This window comes from Odocoileus virginianus, unplaced genomic scaffold (assembly GCF_023699985.2).
Source record: "Odocoileus virginianus isolate 20LAN1187 ecotype Illinois unplaced genomic scaffold, Ovbor_1.2 Unplaced_Contig_15, whole genome shotgun sequence".
NCBI classification, from domain to species: Eukaryota; Metazoa; Chordata; class Mammalia; order Artiodactyla; family Cervidae; genus Odocoileus; species Odocoileus virginianus.
This window is the reverse complement of record NW_027224332.1, coordinates 1,301,936-1,318,516: the sequence shown is the minus strand read 5'-3', so window position 1 is coordinate 1,318,516 and position 16,581 is coordinate 1,301,936. Positions and strand designations below refer to the sequence as shown.

Below are 16,581 nucleotides of genomic sequence, written 5' to 3'. Positions count from 1 at the left end.
GTCCCTGACCCAGAGACTAATAGTCCTTTATCCTAGGTCTATAAAGAAAATAGAGATGGATTTTAAACAGGATAGACACACATTTTACTCACCTTAAACTCCCCTACCACAGAAGGGTCTTCATTCTCATCTGATTTGCCTCGAAACAGCTTGAAAGTATCTGAGAAGTCTGTCAGGCCCTCGAATTCCTCTACATCCTCTAGTTCACAACCATATATCTGCAAACCGTAACAGATTCTTAATTTCTCATTGTAACACAGGTGGGATCTAAAATCAAAATGACTGACAATATCAAACACACACGAAATATAGATGGAGCAACTGGAACTCTCACATTGCCGGCTGGAGTGCATAATGATACAAACACTTTGGCAAAGTGTCTGGCAATTTAAATATCCAGCTACACTATGATACAGAAGTTGAATTCCTAGGTGTTCATCCAAGAGACATGAAAACATGTCTGCATGGTATAAGAATATCCACAGCAGCTTCATCATCAGAGAATGGATAAACAAGTCATGATATATCCATACAATGGAATATGACTTAGCAATAAAAAGGGGCAAACTACTGATATACATGACATGACTGATCTCAAAACTACTGTCTTGGGCTATAGAAGCCACACACACACAAATACATATTGTATGAGTCCACTTATACACAGTATAAAAACAGGCAAAATATCTGTGATGATGAAATCAGATCGACTGCCTAAGGGGGTTGGCAGGTTGCTAGGAACTGACTGGAAAGGGGTACACAAAGGAGTTTTCTGGGGAGATGGGAATGTTTGTTGCCTTGTTTTGGTAGTGGTTTATGTAGGTATGTATATATAATCATAACTCAATGAATTATTGTATGTAAATGATACCTTGATAAAGAGCTAGAAGAAGAGGAGGAGAAGCAGAGAAGGAAAGAGGGAGAGGCAGAGGATGAACTGTGGGGCTGATCCACCAGACTAGTTTATTTCTCTAAATGAGAGGTTCTTTACATGCTGGTGTTTCTTAAGCTACATTGAGATGTTACGATAATCACATGAATGTGGATTTTTCCACTTTGATGGAGAAAAAAAATTTTTTTTAACTTTTAATTTTGTATTGGGGGTATGGCCAACTAATAATGTTGTGATAGTTTCAGGTAAACAGCAAAGGGACTCAGCCACACATATCCATTCTCCCCCAAACTCCCCTCCCATCTAGGATGCCACATAACATTGAGCAGAGTTCCATGTGAGATAATTATTTTAATGGCCTGATATTTCTCTTTTTAAAGTTTATCTTTCTGCTATGCATTGTTCTGAAAATGTTAGCCTGCGCTTTAGCTTTACTACTAGAAAACTGAATAAAGAACTAGAAAATTCAAACCCTTAACAGAAAGATCATCCATAACCAGATCTGCCTAGTTCAAAAGCTCATCTCCCTCCTGAACACACAGTTGTGATTGTATGCTGCATGCATGTAAAAAAATGCAACTGCTCAGCTAGTAAAACTGATGCCCAGAATCGAGGACAGAATGAAGCATGCTGATATTTCATGCTGTTTTGCAAGAGCACCGTGACTTCTAAAGTCTCCCTTGGTCAAACTGGAAAGCCGTTTACAGGCCTAATTAGTGCAGTGCCAACCCAATCCCAACCCTCACTCAGCCAGATGTCCCCAAGCCCCAAAGTGGCAGTCACAGAAACCATAAATCAACAGCTGTTCTCAAGCCCTGGCAATCTCAGCAAAGCCAAAATCCATCACAAGACAGCTCCCCCAGACATGCTCCTAGCCCCTCCCCCTCAGCCCCCACCATCAGCCCTTTCAGGCTTTCACTCAGCTCTGTCTGCGAACAGTTTTAACGCATGTTCATCCCCCACCCACAGTTGCATAGGCCCAGGTACCTTGAGTTTGGAATAACCTTTCTGAATATATTGTCCACATTTTTCATGTTCCCCTGTGGAAGCATAAAATTTACTCCACCAGTCAACAATTTCTTCCTCCTAAAGAAAGACACATCAAAATGGCAAAACCTTAGTGATGACCTGGATTTCCAATCATTGCAGGAAAACTATGTAATAGAAAAGAGAAACAGGTGCTTCTGAACCTGAAAGAAGTGAGATTATATGACTTTCGTTTACATGCACCAAAACAATAAGAATTCTTCCACCTTGAAGCTGGAGGTGAAGTGATGATCCCTGGCCAATGAAATGTGTGCAACTTTAATGGCCACAGCTATGCTGGGTAATTTTCTAGCATTCTATGGATACAGTCTATTCATTTGTTTTTACTCTTATCCTGTTGATATTTACATACCACCATTATGGCAGAAAGTGAAGAAGAACTGAAGAGCCTCTTGATGAAAGTGAAAGAGGAGAGTGAAAAAGTTGGCTTAAAGTTCAACATTCAGAAAACTAAGATCATGGCATCTGGTCCCATCACTTCATGGCAAATAGATGGGGAAACAGTGGCTGACTTTATTTTTCTGGGCTCCAAAATCACTGCAGATGGTGACTGCAGCCATGAAATTAAAAGACGCTTACTCCTTGGAAGGAAAGTTATGACCAACCTAGACAGCATATTGAAAAGCAGAGACATTACTTTGTCAACAAAGGTCTGTCTAGTCAAGGCTATGGTTTTTCCAGTGGTCATGTATGGATGTGAGAGTTGGACTGTAAAGAAAGCTGAGTGCCGAAGAATTGATGCTTTTGAACTGTGGTGTTGGAGAAGACTCTTGAAAGGAGATCCAACCAGTCCATCCTAAAGGAAATTAGTCCTGAATATTCATTGGAAGGACTGATGCTGAAGCTGAAACTCCAATACTTTGGCCACCTGATGCGAAGAGCTGACTCATTTGAAAAGACCCTGATGCTGGGAAAGATTGAGGGCAGGAGGAGAAGGAGATGATAGAGGATGAGATGGCTGGATGGCATCACCAACTCAATGGACATGGGTTTGGTGGACTCTGGGAGTTGGTGATGGACAGAGAGGCCTGGCGTGCTATGGTTCATGGGGTGGCAAAGAGTTGGACATGACTGAGTGAATGAACTGAACTGATTTACATACGCAAAGGAGAAGAGGGCAAAAGAGGATGAGATGGTTAGATAGCATCACAGATTCAGTGGACATGAATTTGAACAAACTCTGGGAGATAGTGAAGGACAGGGAAGCCTGATATGCTGCAGTCCATGGGGTCGCGAACAGTGCGACTAAACAACATTTACATATACAGGTAAAATGAAAAGAAAAAACAACACTTTAGTATGTGTTTACTATTTCATCCTCCAGTATGTGTTTTTCTACTATTTCATTTTCTTAGCCCTTTTAGCCATCAACACATTGCAAAACAAAGCTCACTAAGCTAAGCAAAGGAGAAACTGTTTCTAACTCAAGTTCTATCCTTTCCAATATAAGCCATACCCTTGTTACAAACCATGCCACATTAGATATGCTATTTAAAATCTCTGAGCAACATTTTCTTCATCCACTGAATAGGCTAACACTATATTTCCACATCATTCTCATAGGGTTGTTCTGGACATCAAGTAAGATGATTAGGAGAAGGAGCTTTGATTATAAAATGTGAAGCAAGAGTACGGAGGCATTATGCTGTTTTTAGACCAGTGGCTCCCAATACATTCTTGGAAATTCTAATTCAATCAGCCTGGAGTGAGACCTGGCATCTAGGATGTGTTTAAAAGTTCCCCAGGCAATGTGCAGCCAAAGTTGAGAATCTTTGGTGGTTCTTTGGGCAGAAGGGATGGCATTTGGAATCACTTGTGGAATATTCTCAAACTCCAGAAGGCTGTAGTTTATAGCAGGCTATGACTATATTTTCCACTCAGATTTATAACAAGAATAGATCCTCATCAGACCCACCTGCATCTTAATCTACCTAGTAAAGAGTCAGGTTGCCCAAAATAGTGTGTCATCAGCAACACAGCTCCTATTTCATCAGGGGGTGAGACAGAAGAAATACTCAAGAAAAACCATTTCTTCTCTGTGCACAGTACACATATGTTTACACATATAGTTATTTCCCCTCTGTGGATCACTAAACCCAATCCTGGATTTAAAAACAGTTTTTTTGTTTTTTGTGTTTTTTTTTTACATATCAGCTATAGGAAAATACATGAATTATAAATCTAGCAACTTGTATAAAACAGTTACCTTTTCTGTTAGCTGCTCATCATATATATGGCCAGGAAGAAGGCAAAACATGTATAGGTCACACAGAGGTAGAGACCCCATGAGCATTAGGTTGAACAAAAAAGAGAAAAAGAGACATTATTTTTCAACCATCATTTATATTATCAACATTTTGATGGTTTATTTATTCAAGATGATCTCATTATTAAACACACCTTTTTGGTTTCTTCTCTGAAAATGTGCAAAAGAGTTACAAACAGTATTAAAATAAAAGGCTTGGAGGTAATCACCCACGTCCTGTTTTAATAGAGTTAGACAATCCTGTCCACCAGCACAGTGATTATGTAGGGCATTGGGGGAATAGCAGGGTACAGTTGTTCACCTTCCTGCCCCAAACCTTTCATTCCATTTTGCTTTTAAAGTATATTCCCAGCTGTCTTAATTCTTATCTCTTCAAAAACTCCTGCTGCAAGATGTTTATACCCAATATGATTGCAATATCATTATTAATAAGCATCTTTTCTTGGTTTTTCCCTATGTTGATGTTATAGTACCAAATACATATCCATCCATCAAAGTTGTTCTATGATGTCAAATTTCTCACTGATCAAATCTTTTCGAGTTTCCGCATGGAGAATCCACCAGGAGATGAAAGAATTGACAGCTAGGATGTTGGGGTTTGACTTTTCTCTTGGTACCTGCTGGAACATTAGCCAAGCTCGCCCGCAGGGGCAGTTTAAAGAATTGTTGCCTCCTAACTTCAAGTTCATTTCCAATATAAGGGAACTGTGATTCCTCACTACAGGCCCTTCCTGCAGGGAGTGCGGGGTGGCTATGAGGCTTCTTTTGCGAGTGCCCCTCAGCATTTTCCGGATCAACTTTTGTTCAGCACATAGAATTGCCAAGAGAGGCAGACTGAGGTAACAATTCTATTAGATTAGTATCAAAGTGCAATTAAGAGTTAAATCATCACAACTGAATTGAGATTTTGGAGAGAGGGATTTTACACCAAAAGTGTCTGCACATTCTGCATTCAGATTTTTAGAATCTGAATTTTTTATTCACATCTATTTTCATCTATTTGAAACCTTTTCAAAGAAATGAACAGTTCATGATTTAAAAAGCATTTTCAAAACAGATTGCTGATGTTAAAATCTAGAATTAATACAGGAAAATATATTCATGTCCACTTGCTCATAACTTCACGTGAAAAAGTAACTGAAGCAACCTGAAGTAACTTGCTTCATTACATCCACAGGGCACAGTAGATTCTCCCCTGAAGCTTAAAACAATCACATTATTTGAAGATAATCTTTCGCTCCAAAATCTAGAAAGAATCTGAAAGAGTTCAAGTCTCTAGAACAAAGTCCCTGCAGCCCCAGGCAGCTTCATGCATTTTCTTATCATACATACATGCACTGTCGTTGGAGAAGCCATTTTGCTGAGTGCTGTTGACATACTGCTTAAGCACTGGAATTGGAAGGTAATCGTTGAAATGGCCATGTAGGAACGTCCATGACATCTGGCTAGCACTTAGTGATTTGCGCCCCCACCCCCGTGTTTATTCCCCGCTTTACTTGTGGTGGTGCTGAGCCCATTGGACAAGAGCTCTCCCAGTCACCACAGGGTGGTGGTGTGAGTTGCTGTGAGCAGGAGACTGTCACCTGAAGCCACAGCCTCCAGCTTCCATCATCAGCACAGTGTTGACCCAGTCCCTCAGTTTACCCATACAAAAGGCTCGAATTGGGTTAGTGTTAATAGACATTCATCACACACACAAAGCATGTACATGTAACACACACTACACAACACACATGTTACATGCATGTATATTATGTGTGTTACATGTGTGAACATATTTTACATGTACATATAATCCAGGACATCAGCAAGCTAGTCATTGGCTCTTCCAGAGCTCAACTTTGCTCATTTGACTTTGCATAGATGAGCCCTGTCTTCCCCAATGGACAGATGGAATCAGATTTTTAGAGGCCATTCCAAATAGCCTTTCTTATCAACACAGTATACCTCCACTAGGTGTTAGGAGAGCAGCTGATTAAAGTGATATATAGTACAGAAGAATGATATGACCTTCCTCAATCCCTCTGGGTTGCAACTTAAAATATGCTGTAAATTCAGCTTTCACTGTGTGTTGCTATAGTAGCCTCAACTCTTAACTACTGGGAAGAAAGGTATGAGATCGGGGCATAGGTTGACTTTATTCTTTTTCTTGATCTTCCATAGTTGGGGCTACCGAGTATATAGAAGACACCAGGACCTGACTGACAATGGAATCCAGAGGCAGATCACAGGGTAGTGTCTTAAACTGGCTTTTTCCAGAGTAGTTGTGAAAATGTACTTAAAAGATCTTAAGTATATTATACTTCTCCCTGGGCTACTACTGTTTTATTGGGAATATCTGGGATTGTTTATAAAGCAAACACAGTGGTTTTACAAATTTGATATTGTCACTTCTGACTGCAGAGGGTTCTCAGGGAATAGAATCACACACACAGCTACGTGGTGCTGGCTGTGGAGCCCACATTTAATATGGTCCAATTGTTAGTGAGTTTAATGCAGTGGGAAGAAAGTGGATTTCTTTAAAGGCACTGTTTATGGACCTAACACATTAAAGTGCAATCATGTGTACTTTCTGGCCAGTTTGCACATTAAAACATGCTGTGAAAGTCCATCATGAATGCCAACAGAAACAGGGAGATATTTGATGTTTTCTTTTTTCTGGGCTGAGAACTCCCCCCCCCCCCCAACCCTTTCCTTCTTGTCAAACTGGATGGAATGGTTTTAAAATAGGGTCCTGAGTGAGCGTTTTCCCCAGTGTCTTAATTTCAAAACCACAGTGAATATAAAAGTCAGGGATATCCCACACACTGACAAATAGAGTCATCAAAAATCCATGACACTTCTGTTTCATTTAGGGGGAAAAGAACTGGCGTGCTCCATGTCAATGTTGTGATGCTCTATGTTTGGTCCTGAGATTGCTCTTGCAAATGATATCACTTAGACCATCCACATCAACGGTTCTCACACCTGCCTGCACGTTAGAATCACTTGGGTAGATTTTAAAACTTACTGTTGTCTAGATTCCCCTCCCTCGTGGAGAGTGCAACATGGGTCCAAGTATTATCTTAAGTATCCGTGGTGACTGAGGGGAGAGGACATGAGTTCACACAATGTCACCAAAGCTACTGATATATGTAAGAGCCAGCTTCTTTACCGTGATAAGTTGGTTTGTTATCTTTTTGTTTTTGTTTTTGTTTTTCATTTATTTATATTAGTTGGAGGCTAATTACTTTACAATATTGTAGTGGTTTTTGCCATACATTGATATGAATCAGCCATGGATTTACACGTGTTCCCCATCCTGAACCCCCCCTCCCACCTCCCTCCCCATCCCATCCCTCTGGGTCTTCCCAGTGCACCAGCCCTGAGCACTTGTCTCATGCATCAAACCTGGACTGGTGATCTGTTTCACAATTGATAATATACATGTTTCAATGCTATTCTCTCAGATCATCCCACCCTCGCCTTCTCCCACAGAGTCCAAAAGTCTGTTCTATACATCTGTGTCTCTTTTTCTGTCTTGCATATAGGGTTATCGTTAGTTGGTTTGTTATCTTAACTTTAGCTGCATTGAATGGTTGTTTGACTGAATTCATCTAATGCTTAGATACCTGGAAGATAAAACCAACATCATCCAATGAATGATCAGTTCTAAGCCTACCTTTGAAGCCAGTAATGGTTTGGTGTCCTCTATTTCAATAACGACGTCCCGGCAGGGTGGGGTAGACAAAAAGGAGGCTGCAAGACAGACAACTTCGTAATCTAAGATACTTACAAAAATATAGTGGTAAGCTTTTTATTTCAAGTTTAACAGGCACACAATGGATGGTAGAATTTGCTCCTATCCAAAGGATAGACTTACTATCCAAAGGATGAGACTCACTAAATGGAGAAGACCACACCAGACTGTAGAAAAATAACCCAAAAATTCATCACTTTTCCCAAAATGTGATTGGTTTGAGACATTTTAAGGGGATTAGCTGGCCTGTTTTTTTCTTTTACCTTAGATAGTTAGCCCAATGCCTGTAGATAGGGAATGCTGAAAAAAAGTATTTTATCAGCACATGTCTTTAGAGGATGCAGGAGTGATATTGGGGCCGTGGGGGGCTACAGAAAAGGAGCCTCCTTTTCATGGAATCTGTTCTAAGACACAGAAAAGCAAAGCAGGGTGAATAGGCACATTTCACGGCTGAAGTTGCAGCGGCCTCTTTCAGCCCCAGTTCTTATAGTATATGTAGAGGGAAAAGGCACCCATCCTGACTTTAAATAATTCCCAGAATATTTGTGGCTCTGGAGTCTGGAGTTAGAGCGAGGGCTCATGAGCAGCCCCCCAGGGCTCACCAGATTTGGTTCAGCTGAATGCGGTGCCAAAGCTTCAGCTTGGGGCAGGATGGAGTGAGAGGTACAGATGCCCTTTATGAATGAAGACATCAGGCAGACATTCATTCATCAGAAGGCCATAACCCAGACAGAACAAACTCTGCCAAGCCAAAAGAACTTTTTATTTGACCCAGCAATTGATGCATAGGACATAGAGGAGGGAAAACACATTCTTTAAGCACCTACTATGAGCCGGGCAGTGGGCTAAACTGTTTACGTACATGATCTCATTTAACCTCTCAAAAATCTTGTAGAATAAATGCATGTGGCATTATACCCATTATAGAGATTAAAAGCAAACAAACTGAGGCTCAGAGAAAGCAAGTCTGCTTCAGGTTGAACAATCAATCACAAGTGGAAGTAAGTAATCTAGGTCTCTCTGACATTAATACTTGTGTTTTAACTGTCATACCAGAGTACGGAGCAAAGCAGGCCCTTTGTAAATGTCAAAGAATATGATCAGGGGAACACTGGGGAAGCAGAGGAGACTGGCACTGGGAATCTATGATGCACCAGTTGCTATGCTGTTGCTAGGTGTTTGAATATCCATGTGGCACACCCAGATCTATCAGCAGGCTCTATGCTTCCAAGATAGCTTCCCCCGACTCCCAACCACCACAGCAACACAGCAGGGTGAGTGGGCAGGCGTGCTGGAGAACTGCAGGCTGGCTCCTTTCTATATCATCACTCTCCACTTCACAATCCTCATGTCAACAAACCCTTAGGGAGGGGAGCCAAGTTATTCTGTGTGCTTCCCCCAGGAGACCAACCAAGCATCTCCCTGGACTCTTACCTCAATTTGGTTTAAACAAAGTATCAGGTGGATCTAAAATAACAGATTCTGGTCTTGGGAACACTGTGTTCCCCATTCACCTCAAGAATTTTCCTCTTCAGGGACTCTCTGAAGCCTTGACCACATTAACTACATAGAATTATGAAGCAGGAGACCTCTGCCTGCCCCTGATCTATTGACACTCATAGGTCCACTCAGATTCTGAGGTCAGAGAAAATCTGCATTTATACCTTCCTAATGATTTCACATATTTGTGTCAAAGAGTGTTCCCTCATGAAAGCAGTACGAAAAACACCAGGAAAACACTTTCTCTCCATTATGTAATCCCAGATAAAAGAACGCCTGCAGTTACATGAATCCTTGTTATAAAAATGTTGCTGTTTAGGCACCATCTAGTCAGCACAAAATGCTTTGCAAGGGAAATGTATGGATAAACACATGTAGGGTTTTGCACAAGTGTGACTATGGATTTTTTTCCTCTCTTCTCTGAATCAGGGATTCGGGATGCTCAGACCCACAATGCAGATAAGTTTCAGAGGCTCTGTAAAATCAATACCAAACCTTCTGGAAGATTACACAGAACTGGTTAGCAGCACAGCTGCTCAAACAGAAGACATCTGTTTCAGTTTTGAGGCCGCCAGCAATCAGCTGAATGGGTGGCAGTTCTCCGCTGGGTCTAATCTCACAAGCCTAGGGGTCTAGGATCTTGCTCATGGGTGGGATCCAGTCTCCAGCCCCTAACACAGTCTCTGGCACATGGTAAATTAAAAAACAAGTAATTCTTGAATAAACAAGTGCAAAATGCTATCCATATAGTTATTATTTCATATAGAACCCTAAGATAATACTATAGCCTGCTCTATCACTTACTTATTAATTATGTGACCTAAAGCCAGGCATTTAAACTCAGCAGGTGTTATTTTTTCCTCCACGGGTAACAATGAAATCATATGTTTCAAATCACATCACAAGGATGTTGTGATGCATTAATGAGTTGGAACAATAGATAGAAAGCAATTTAAAAATTCCCTGCTTCCCTGCTCCTTCAGTGTTCACAGAGGGGCCCCTGTATCTCCCATCAAAATATTTATTGTGGCAAACTGCAATCACCCATTGTTCTGTTTGATTTTTCTGCTGGACAACACAAAAAAGAATATTTTTTTCCAGGAGCAGGATATTTCAGAAAGTAACAGCTTGAGCATCGGGCCCCTCCAAAGCGGGCCAGGATTCAAAGGGAGCTCTGCCACTTACTAACTGTATCACCCTGGGAAGGTTACACAGCGTGCTGTCAATCAAACTGTTCCCTCATCTGCAAAACCTGGAGAATAAGTACTTGCACCTTGAGAAGTAGGTAAAGATGAAATCAGCTCAACATGAAAAGACCCAAGATGTTATTTAGAGACTTCGATTTCCCTTTTTTTAAAATTGGAGGATAATTGCTTTACAATGTTGTGTTAGTTTCTGCTGTACAACAATGTGAATCAGCTGTAAGTATACATATATCCCCTCCCTCTTGAGCCTTATCCCACCATTCTAGGTTATCACTGAGCTCCCAGCTGAGCTTCTTGTGCTATATAGCAGCTTCACATTATCTGTTTTACACATGGGTGTGTATTTATGTCAATGCTACTTTCTCAGTTCATCTCTTGCATTTACCTTTTAGCTGTGGTACGATGTCCTCCTTTCCTGCATAAGGGTCACAGCGAAAGCGGTCCAGGCGATCAATGGTGCACTGGCCCACGACGGGCTTGCGCCCGAACTGCCGGTGGTCGATGACCTTGATCACCAGCGGAGGCATGTACAGTTCCTCCTTGGGCAAGAACTGGGGGGAGGGTGGGGGGGTGTCACAGAGGTCAGTGTCACTTCTCTGTACAAGTCCTGACAAGGGCAGCTTTGCCAATTAACTCCCCCAAAGGGACCATCCCAGGCTCTCTCTGCCCTTTAGGCATAGGCCCAGGGCCCCACAGTGAGCAGTTCAGTAACATACATGCCAAGCTAGCAGCCTAGAACCGAAGGGCCTGAGCTCTGAACCAGATGCCTGGGGTCAAATCCCCGCTCTGCCACTGACAGCTGCATGACATGATCTTAGGGAACCTTTCTATGTCCCAGGGATCTCAATAACAGTAGGGTTGCTGAATTAATGAACGTGAAGTGCCTAAAACTGTACCTTGGTGCCTGGCTCTGTTCTGTTAACAGGGTGTGAAGTCAGCACTTAGTTAGAATTAGTTAAAATTTAGAAATGATTGAGATAAAACTGAACCTTCACAGGAAGTAACTGTGGTTTGGGAGTCTTTCAGCCCTGGAAATTCAATGCCAAAATAGGATGCTCTTTTCTCATTGTCTCCTGGTTCCTCTACGTACAATCTGGTGACCTTGGGGACACTGTCTGACTGGCGAGTCATGAGCTGGTCTCAGGTCTGCCTGGTGTGTGGTTCAGATTATTTCCACCTCTGTCCTTGCACAGGAATACAAGTTGGGGTCAACTGAGAGGCTTTCCTCACTTCTGCTGACCAAGGCTAGATCCCAGACTAGAGCTTGGGAGTCAGGGAGGGAGCTGGCGAGAGGATTAAGGATGGGCGGAGGGGCCCCAGGATCACTCTGGGATTCTGGCTAGGAGCCTACAGGGGGTGCTCACTGGTAGCATCCCAAGGGGAAAGCATGGGCTTTGAAGCTGGAGGTACCTTAAGTCTGAATTCTGGCCACCCACTTGCTAGCTGTGTCCCCTCGTGTAAATCACTTAACCTTTCAGTTTTCTCCAAAGCATACATGAGAGGGATGAAGATGCCTGCCCTGCAGGCTGGAAGACTTGATGCAGGGAGTGTGAACACAGCCAGCACTGGGCTCTACATAGCTGCTGCTATAGTCTTGACAGAGTCTCTGGGCACAGCAGGCAGCAACCTGGCACTGGTTATGGAACCTGGAGAGGGTATTTTCCCCTCCAGGTCTTGGTTTCCTTATCCGTAAGAGGAAGAGTTAAGCCACATGACCCTGGAGTTCAAGAGCCGTGTGCTGGAGGCCCTAAGGGCAGAAAAATTGACGGGTGGGAAAAGTACTGGGAAGGTTCTAGAACTTCCACCCCATCAAAACTGAGGAAATGCCTTTATCTCTTGTTATAGTAGAGGATAAAAAGAAAGGTTTTCTGTTTTAAAAAGTTAAGGATTTAACTGCTTTGAAGATGGAAAGATAGAGTAGCCTCTTCTTGCTCCCAAGTATTATGGGGTCTGCAATGGAGGACTGTGAACCAGATCTGAGGCTGCCAAACTTCTAATAACCAGAGGGGAACGTCGATGGAACAAAAGTGGGCACCATCCCTAGGCGTGCCTGGAGGTGGGGCACAGTCACAGGCTGCTAGGACACAGCCCTATCACCCCATTATTCTGCGGCTCCCTTTCCCCAGCCAGCCAGTCACTATGCGGGATTCTGGGTCACGCACATACAGGGGCGTGGCTGGGGCTTAATATTCTGTTCTTGGAGGGCTGACTGAGAGTTTGTCACAGAGAGCTGACTAGATGGAAGTTTCCTGGAGAAATACCATAGGATTGCTCATAGATACTTCTGTGTCACTGGGGCTTTTTGCAGCTTTAAGGAACTATTGCTACAGTGTGAGAATCTAAGGGAGGATAGTCACTGACAAGCAGACTAAGGCAGGGTTTTTCTATTTGTTTTTGGACTTTGGAAATATATGAATATATAATGTATGGATTTGTATATATTCATTTCTCAAGTACAAGTCAGCAATTCAACACACATGAACTATTATGGAGTCTTGATACAGTACCACTCTCATGAAGAGAACAGAACTTGGGAAGTTGGGTGTCTTCTTCAGGTTTTTGATCACCACTGACTCGACCCTTTCCCCTCCACACTCCACAATGAGACTGGGGGAGGTGACAGAAGCCATCTGGTAATTCTTCATATTTCTTAAGCCCCAAGCTAGAATCTAAGAAAACAATATAAAGAGAAGGGAAGAAAACCCAGCATATTAAAAATATTCAAAAGGAAACATTTTTTCTTAATAACCGGTAAATTCTTTAAGATGGACTTGTACCGATTTGCCTCAAATCTCTGAGAATGCTATCCTAGAAAACCTGGAGGTCAGACAGAGAAAGTGTTTTTGCCCATTTTCTTCCCTTATCTGAAGGGATTAAGAGCAGAGCAGGTAAGAAAGCAGAGATCAAATCCTGGCTGCGCCACAGCTCTGAGAACTCTGGCAAGTTAGTAACCTCTCTGGCTCAGCTACAAAAGGAGCTGAGTATTCCCCATCATAGGGTTATTCTGAGGATCAAGTGTAAAACTCTTAACACAGAGTCTGACCTGCAAGCATTTATTCAAAAATAAGAGCTGCAGTTTAAAGTCATCTGTCTCAGTTTTCTTAGCAAGACAGCCCGAGGATGGAAACCTGCAGGTAACAGCTTGTTGGCTGGACAAACGGGGAGCCCTCACTAGTAGGCAGGATGCCGTCCATCAGGTTCCCTCCGCCTGTATCTGCTCAGACTGTCTGATACATCACCATTTCCCATTCTTCCCATCCCTCCCTCCACCTCCCCCTCAGGTCCCCCTTTCTCAGCACACACAGACACGCTGCTAGAGTCCATCTCCTCTCTCCCAGTTCTCCAGTTGACCCAGGAAACTTAGAAATACACTGGCTCCCAGTAAATGGGAATTCTAAATTCCCTCAGCAATATTGGGATTGACTTGTTTTTATTGATGAGTATTCTATTTTCCATGAATATTTCTGTTTGTGGACAAATTCTAAAGGAAGTTGGAGACAGCAAGAGAAGACACAGCAAGGTTCCGTTCCTATACAGAAGATTCCAGTTGGGTGGCCACATCCATATGATCTGATCAATAAAACAGAGCAAGCAGCATACCTCAATAGCAGTGAGCTGAACCACAGGCCTGATGCCCTGGGGGACCATGTATAGATTTGGTGCCCTCTGCGAGGGAAGAATGGGAAGGTTGGAGCCATCCTGTGAAACAAACACGGAAAAGTCAATGCCTCCCTTTGGTTCAAGTAAACAGTGCCTGGAGTTGTTAACAAGTGCTTTAATTGGCCACTCTGAAAGAAAATGTATGAGTGAGAACCCAGTAAGTACCTTGTGCCTCAGGATCAACTCTGCAGTTACAAGGACATCCCCACAGGTTTTGTCTCCATTCATCACTGGGTACCAGAGAAGTTTGGGAGTGATGTCCATTTCTGAGTCTAGTTTCACCAGAGGAGAGCACATGCTTCGTCCTAAAAATTCATCTTTGCCCTAGAGAAACAAGCAATCCTGAAATTCTCTGACAAACATCCTTATAAATCTCCATCATTCCCTAAGTCATCTTAGAAATGCTAAATTACCTACCACTTGGTCATTGTCAAAAAGCTCGATGATAACCTTGGGTGGGTTCTGTAGGATGGTTTGGGGTTCCCCATAAATTTCAATTTCATCGAATATAATTGTTTGGTCCCATGTGGGATTCAGAGTTGAGTGGATGATCTCGGTGGTTTTACTTCGATGAAGGAAGGAGACATGAGCATATGGATCTAAAACAGAAGAGAGTAACAATGGGCCATGGCTGAAGTCTGAAACCATAAAACTCTTGGAAGAAAACATAGGAGTAGGCTCCTTGACACTGACTTGGCCATGGTTTTTTAATTTGACACAACAAAGGCAACAAAAGCAAAAATAAACAAATGGAATTACCTCAAACTAAAAAGGTTTCCGTGCAGCAAGGTGAATCACCAACAAAATGAAAGGCAAACTATAGATGAATAAAGGAAATATACCTATCTATATAGGCAGATACATACATACAATAACATATAATTCAGCCTTAAAAAAGAAGGAAATTCTGCCGTTTCTGACAACATGCATGAACCTGGAGGGATTAAGTGAAATAAGCCAGACACAGAAAGACAAATACTACAGGGTATCATTTATATGTGAAACAAACAAACAAAAAGTCTTAACTTAGAGAAACAGAGATGAGAATGATGGTCCCAGTGGTGGCCGGGGGCAGGGGAAATGATGTGAGTTAAAGAGTATAAACTTCACCTGCAAGATGAGTAAGGTCTGAGGATCCAATGGATAACATGACGACTACAGTTAACACTTTTCGTATAATTGAAATCTGCTAAGAAAGTACAACTTAAGTGTTTGCACCAACTCACAAAACGTAAATTTGAGAGACAATGAGTATGTTCACTCAATTGTGGGAAACCTTTCACAAGGTGTACATATGTCAAATCATCACGTTGTTCACTTTAAACTATCAACTATACCTCAGTACTGCTGAAAACAGCTCAGAAAAAAAAAAAAAAAAAGAAGTAATCCACTCCTTCTTCATGCTTAATAATTTCACCAAACCTTTTTACAACTGCTTGGGAGCTGACTCATCTGAGCAATACCCTGCTGTCTAACTTGAAGCTTTTGCACAAGCTGAAAGGATGCCTGGCTTTTAGCATTGCAGCATCTTATGAATGGGATTCCTCGCTTTTACCCTGATGGTATATCTTCTGTTTCAAACTGCAAGGCATGTGCTTTGAGTTTTATGCAACTTTAGTCAAGAAATTAACTTTGACTTGCAATGATTGAGTGCCCCCTGGTGGTGAATATTCAAAAATGTCTTCAAAACCCATTTTGGAGCGGTATTAGAGATTACCTTAAATCTGCTTTGTCAGAAAAGGAAACCATTCACAAATATTGGTTAATGTTAGTGCTCAGAACACACCTCACAACTGATGTGAGCATGCCAGAGTGTCAGACAACTGGTCCTAGAGCTCGTTCCATAAGGGACGCTCTGCTGGCCTGCAGGTCCTGAAGTGGAATGCTCCTCCTATAGCTCCGGGAAATTAAAAGATGCTTGCTCCTTGGAAGAAAACCTATGACAAACCTAGGCAGAGTATTAAAAAGCAGAGACATCCCTTTTCTTACAAAGGTCCCTATTATAGTCAAAGCTATGGTTTTTCAAGTAGTCATGTACAGATATCACCATTGGACCATAAAAGAAGGCTGAGCACTGAAGAATTGATGCTTTCAATTGTGGTGCTGGAGAAGACTCTTAAGAGTCCCTTGGACAGCAAGGAAATCAAACCAGTCAATCCTAAAGGAAATTAACCCTGAATATTCATTGGAAGGACTGATGCTGAAGCTGAAGCCATCTGATGTGAACAGCCGACTCACTGGAAAAGACCCTGATAATGGGAAGGATTGAGGG

General features: G+C 42.2%; 1 protein-coding gene across 3 annotated transcripts in view; it reads right to left on the bottom strand.

The window, feature by feature from the left end:
• The window catches only part of MYOF (myoferlin), a 172,296-nt gene that overhangs the window by 26,797 nt on the left and 128,918 nt on the right, over positions 1-16,581 (bottom strand). For 2 of the 3 annotated variants that reach the window (XM_020908444.2, XM_020908449.2), the window contains 9 exons: positions 14,727-14,908; positions 14,475-14,633; positions 14,250-14,348; positions 13,157-13,318; positions 11,035-11,200; positions 7,867-7,943; positions 4,146-4,157; positions 1,880-1,978; positions 93-218 (listed from right to left, as the gene is read on the bottom strand). In XM_020908444.2, the coding sequence (XP_020764103.2) occupies positions 93-218; positions 1,880-1,978; positions 4,146-4,157; positions 7,867-7,943; positions 11,035-11,200; positions 13,157-13,318; positions 14,250-14,348; positions 14,475-14,633; positions 14,727-14,908 (1,082 nt within the window). The remainder of the gene's footprint in view (positions 1-92; positions 219-1,879; positions 1,979-4,145; positions 4,158-7,866; positions 7,944-11,034; positions 11,201-13,156; positions 13,319-14,249; positions 14,349-14,474; positions 14,634-14,726; positions 14,909-16,581) is intronic. The other variant, XM_070464107.1, reaches the window with a different exon arrangement.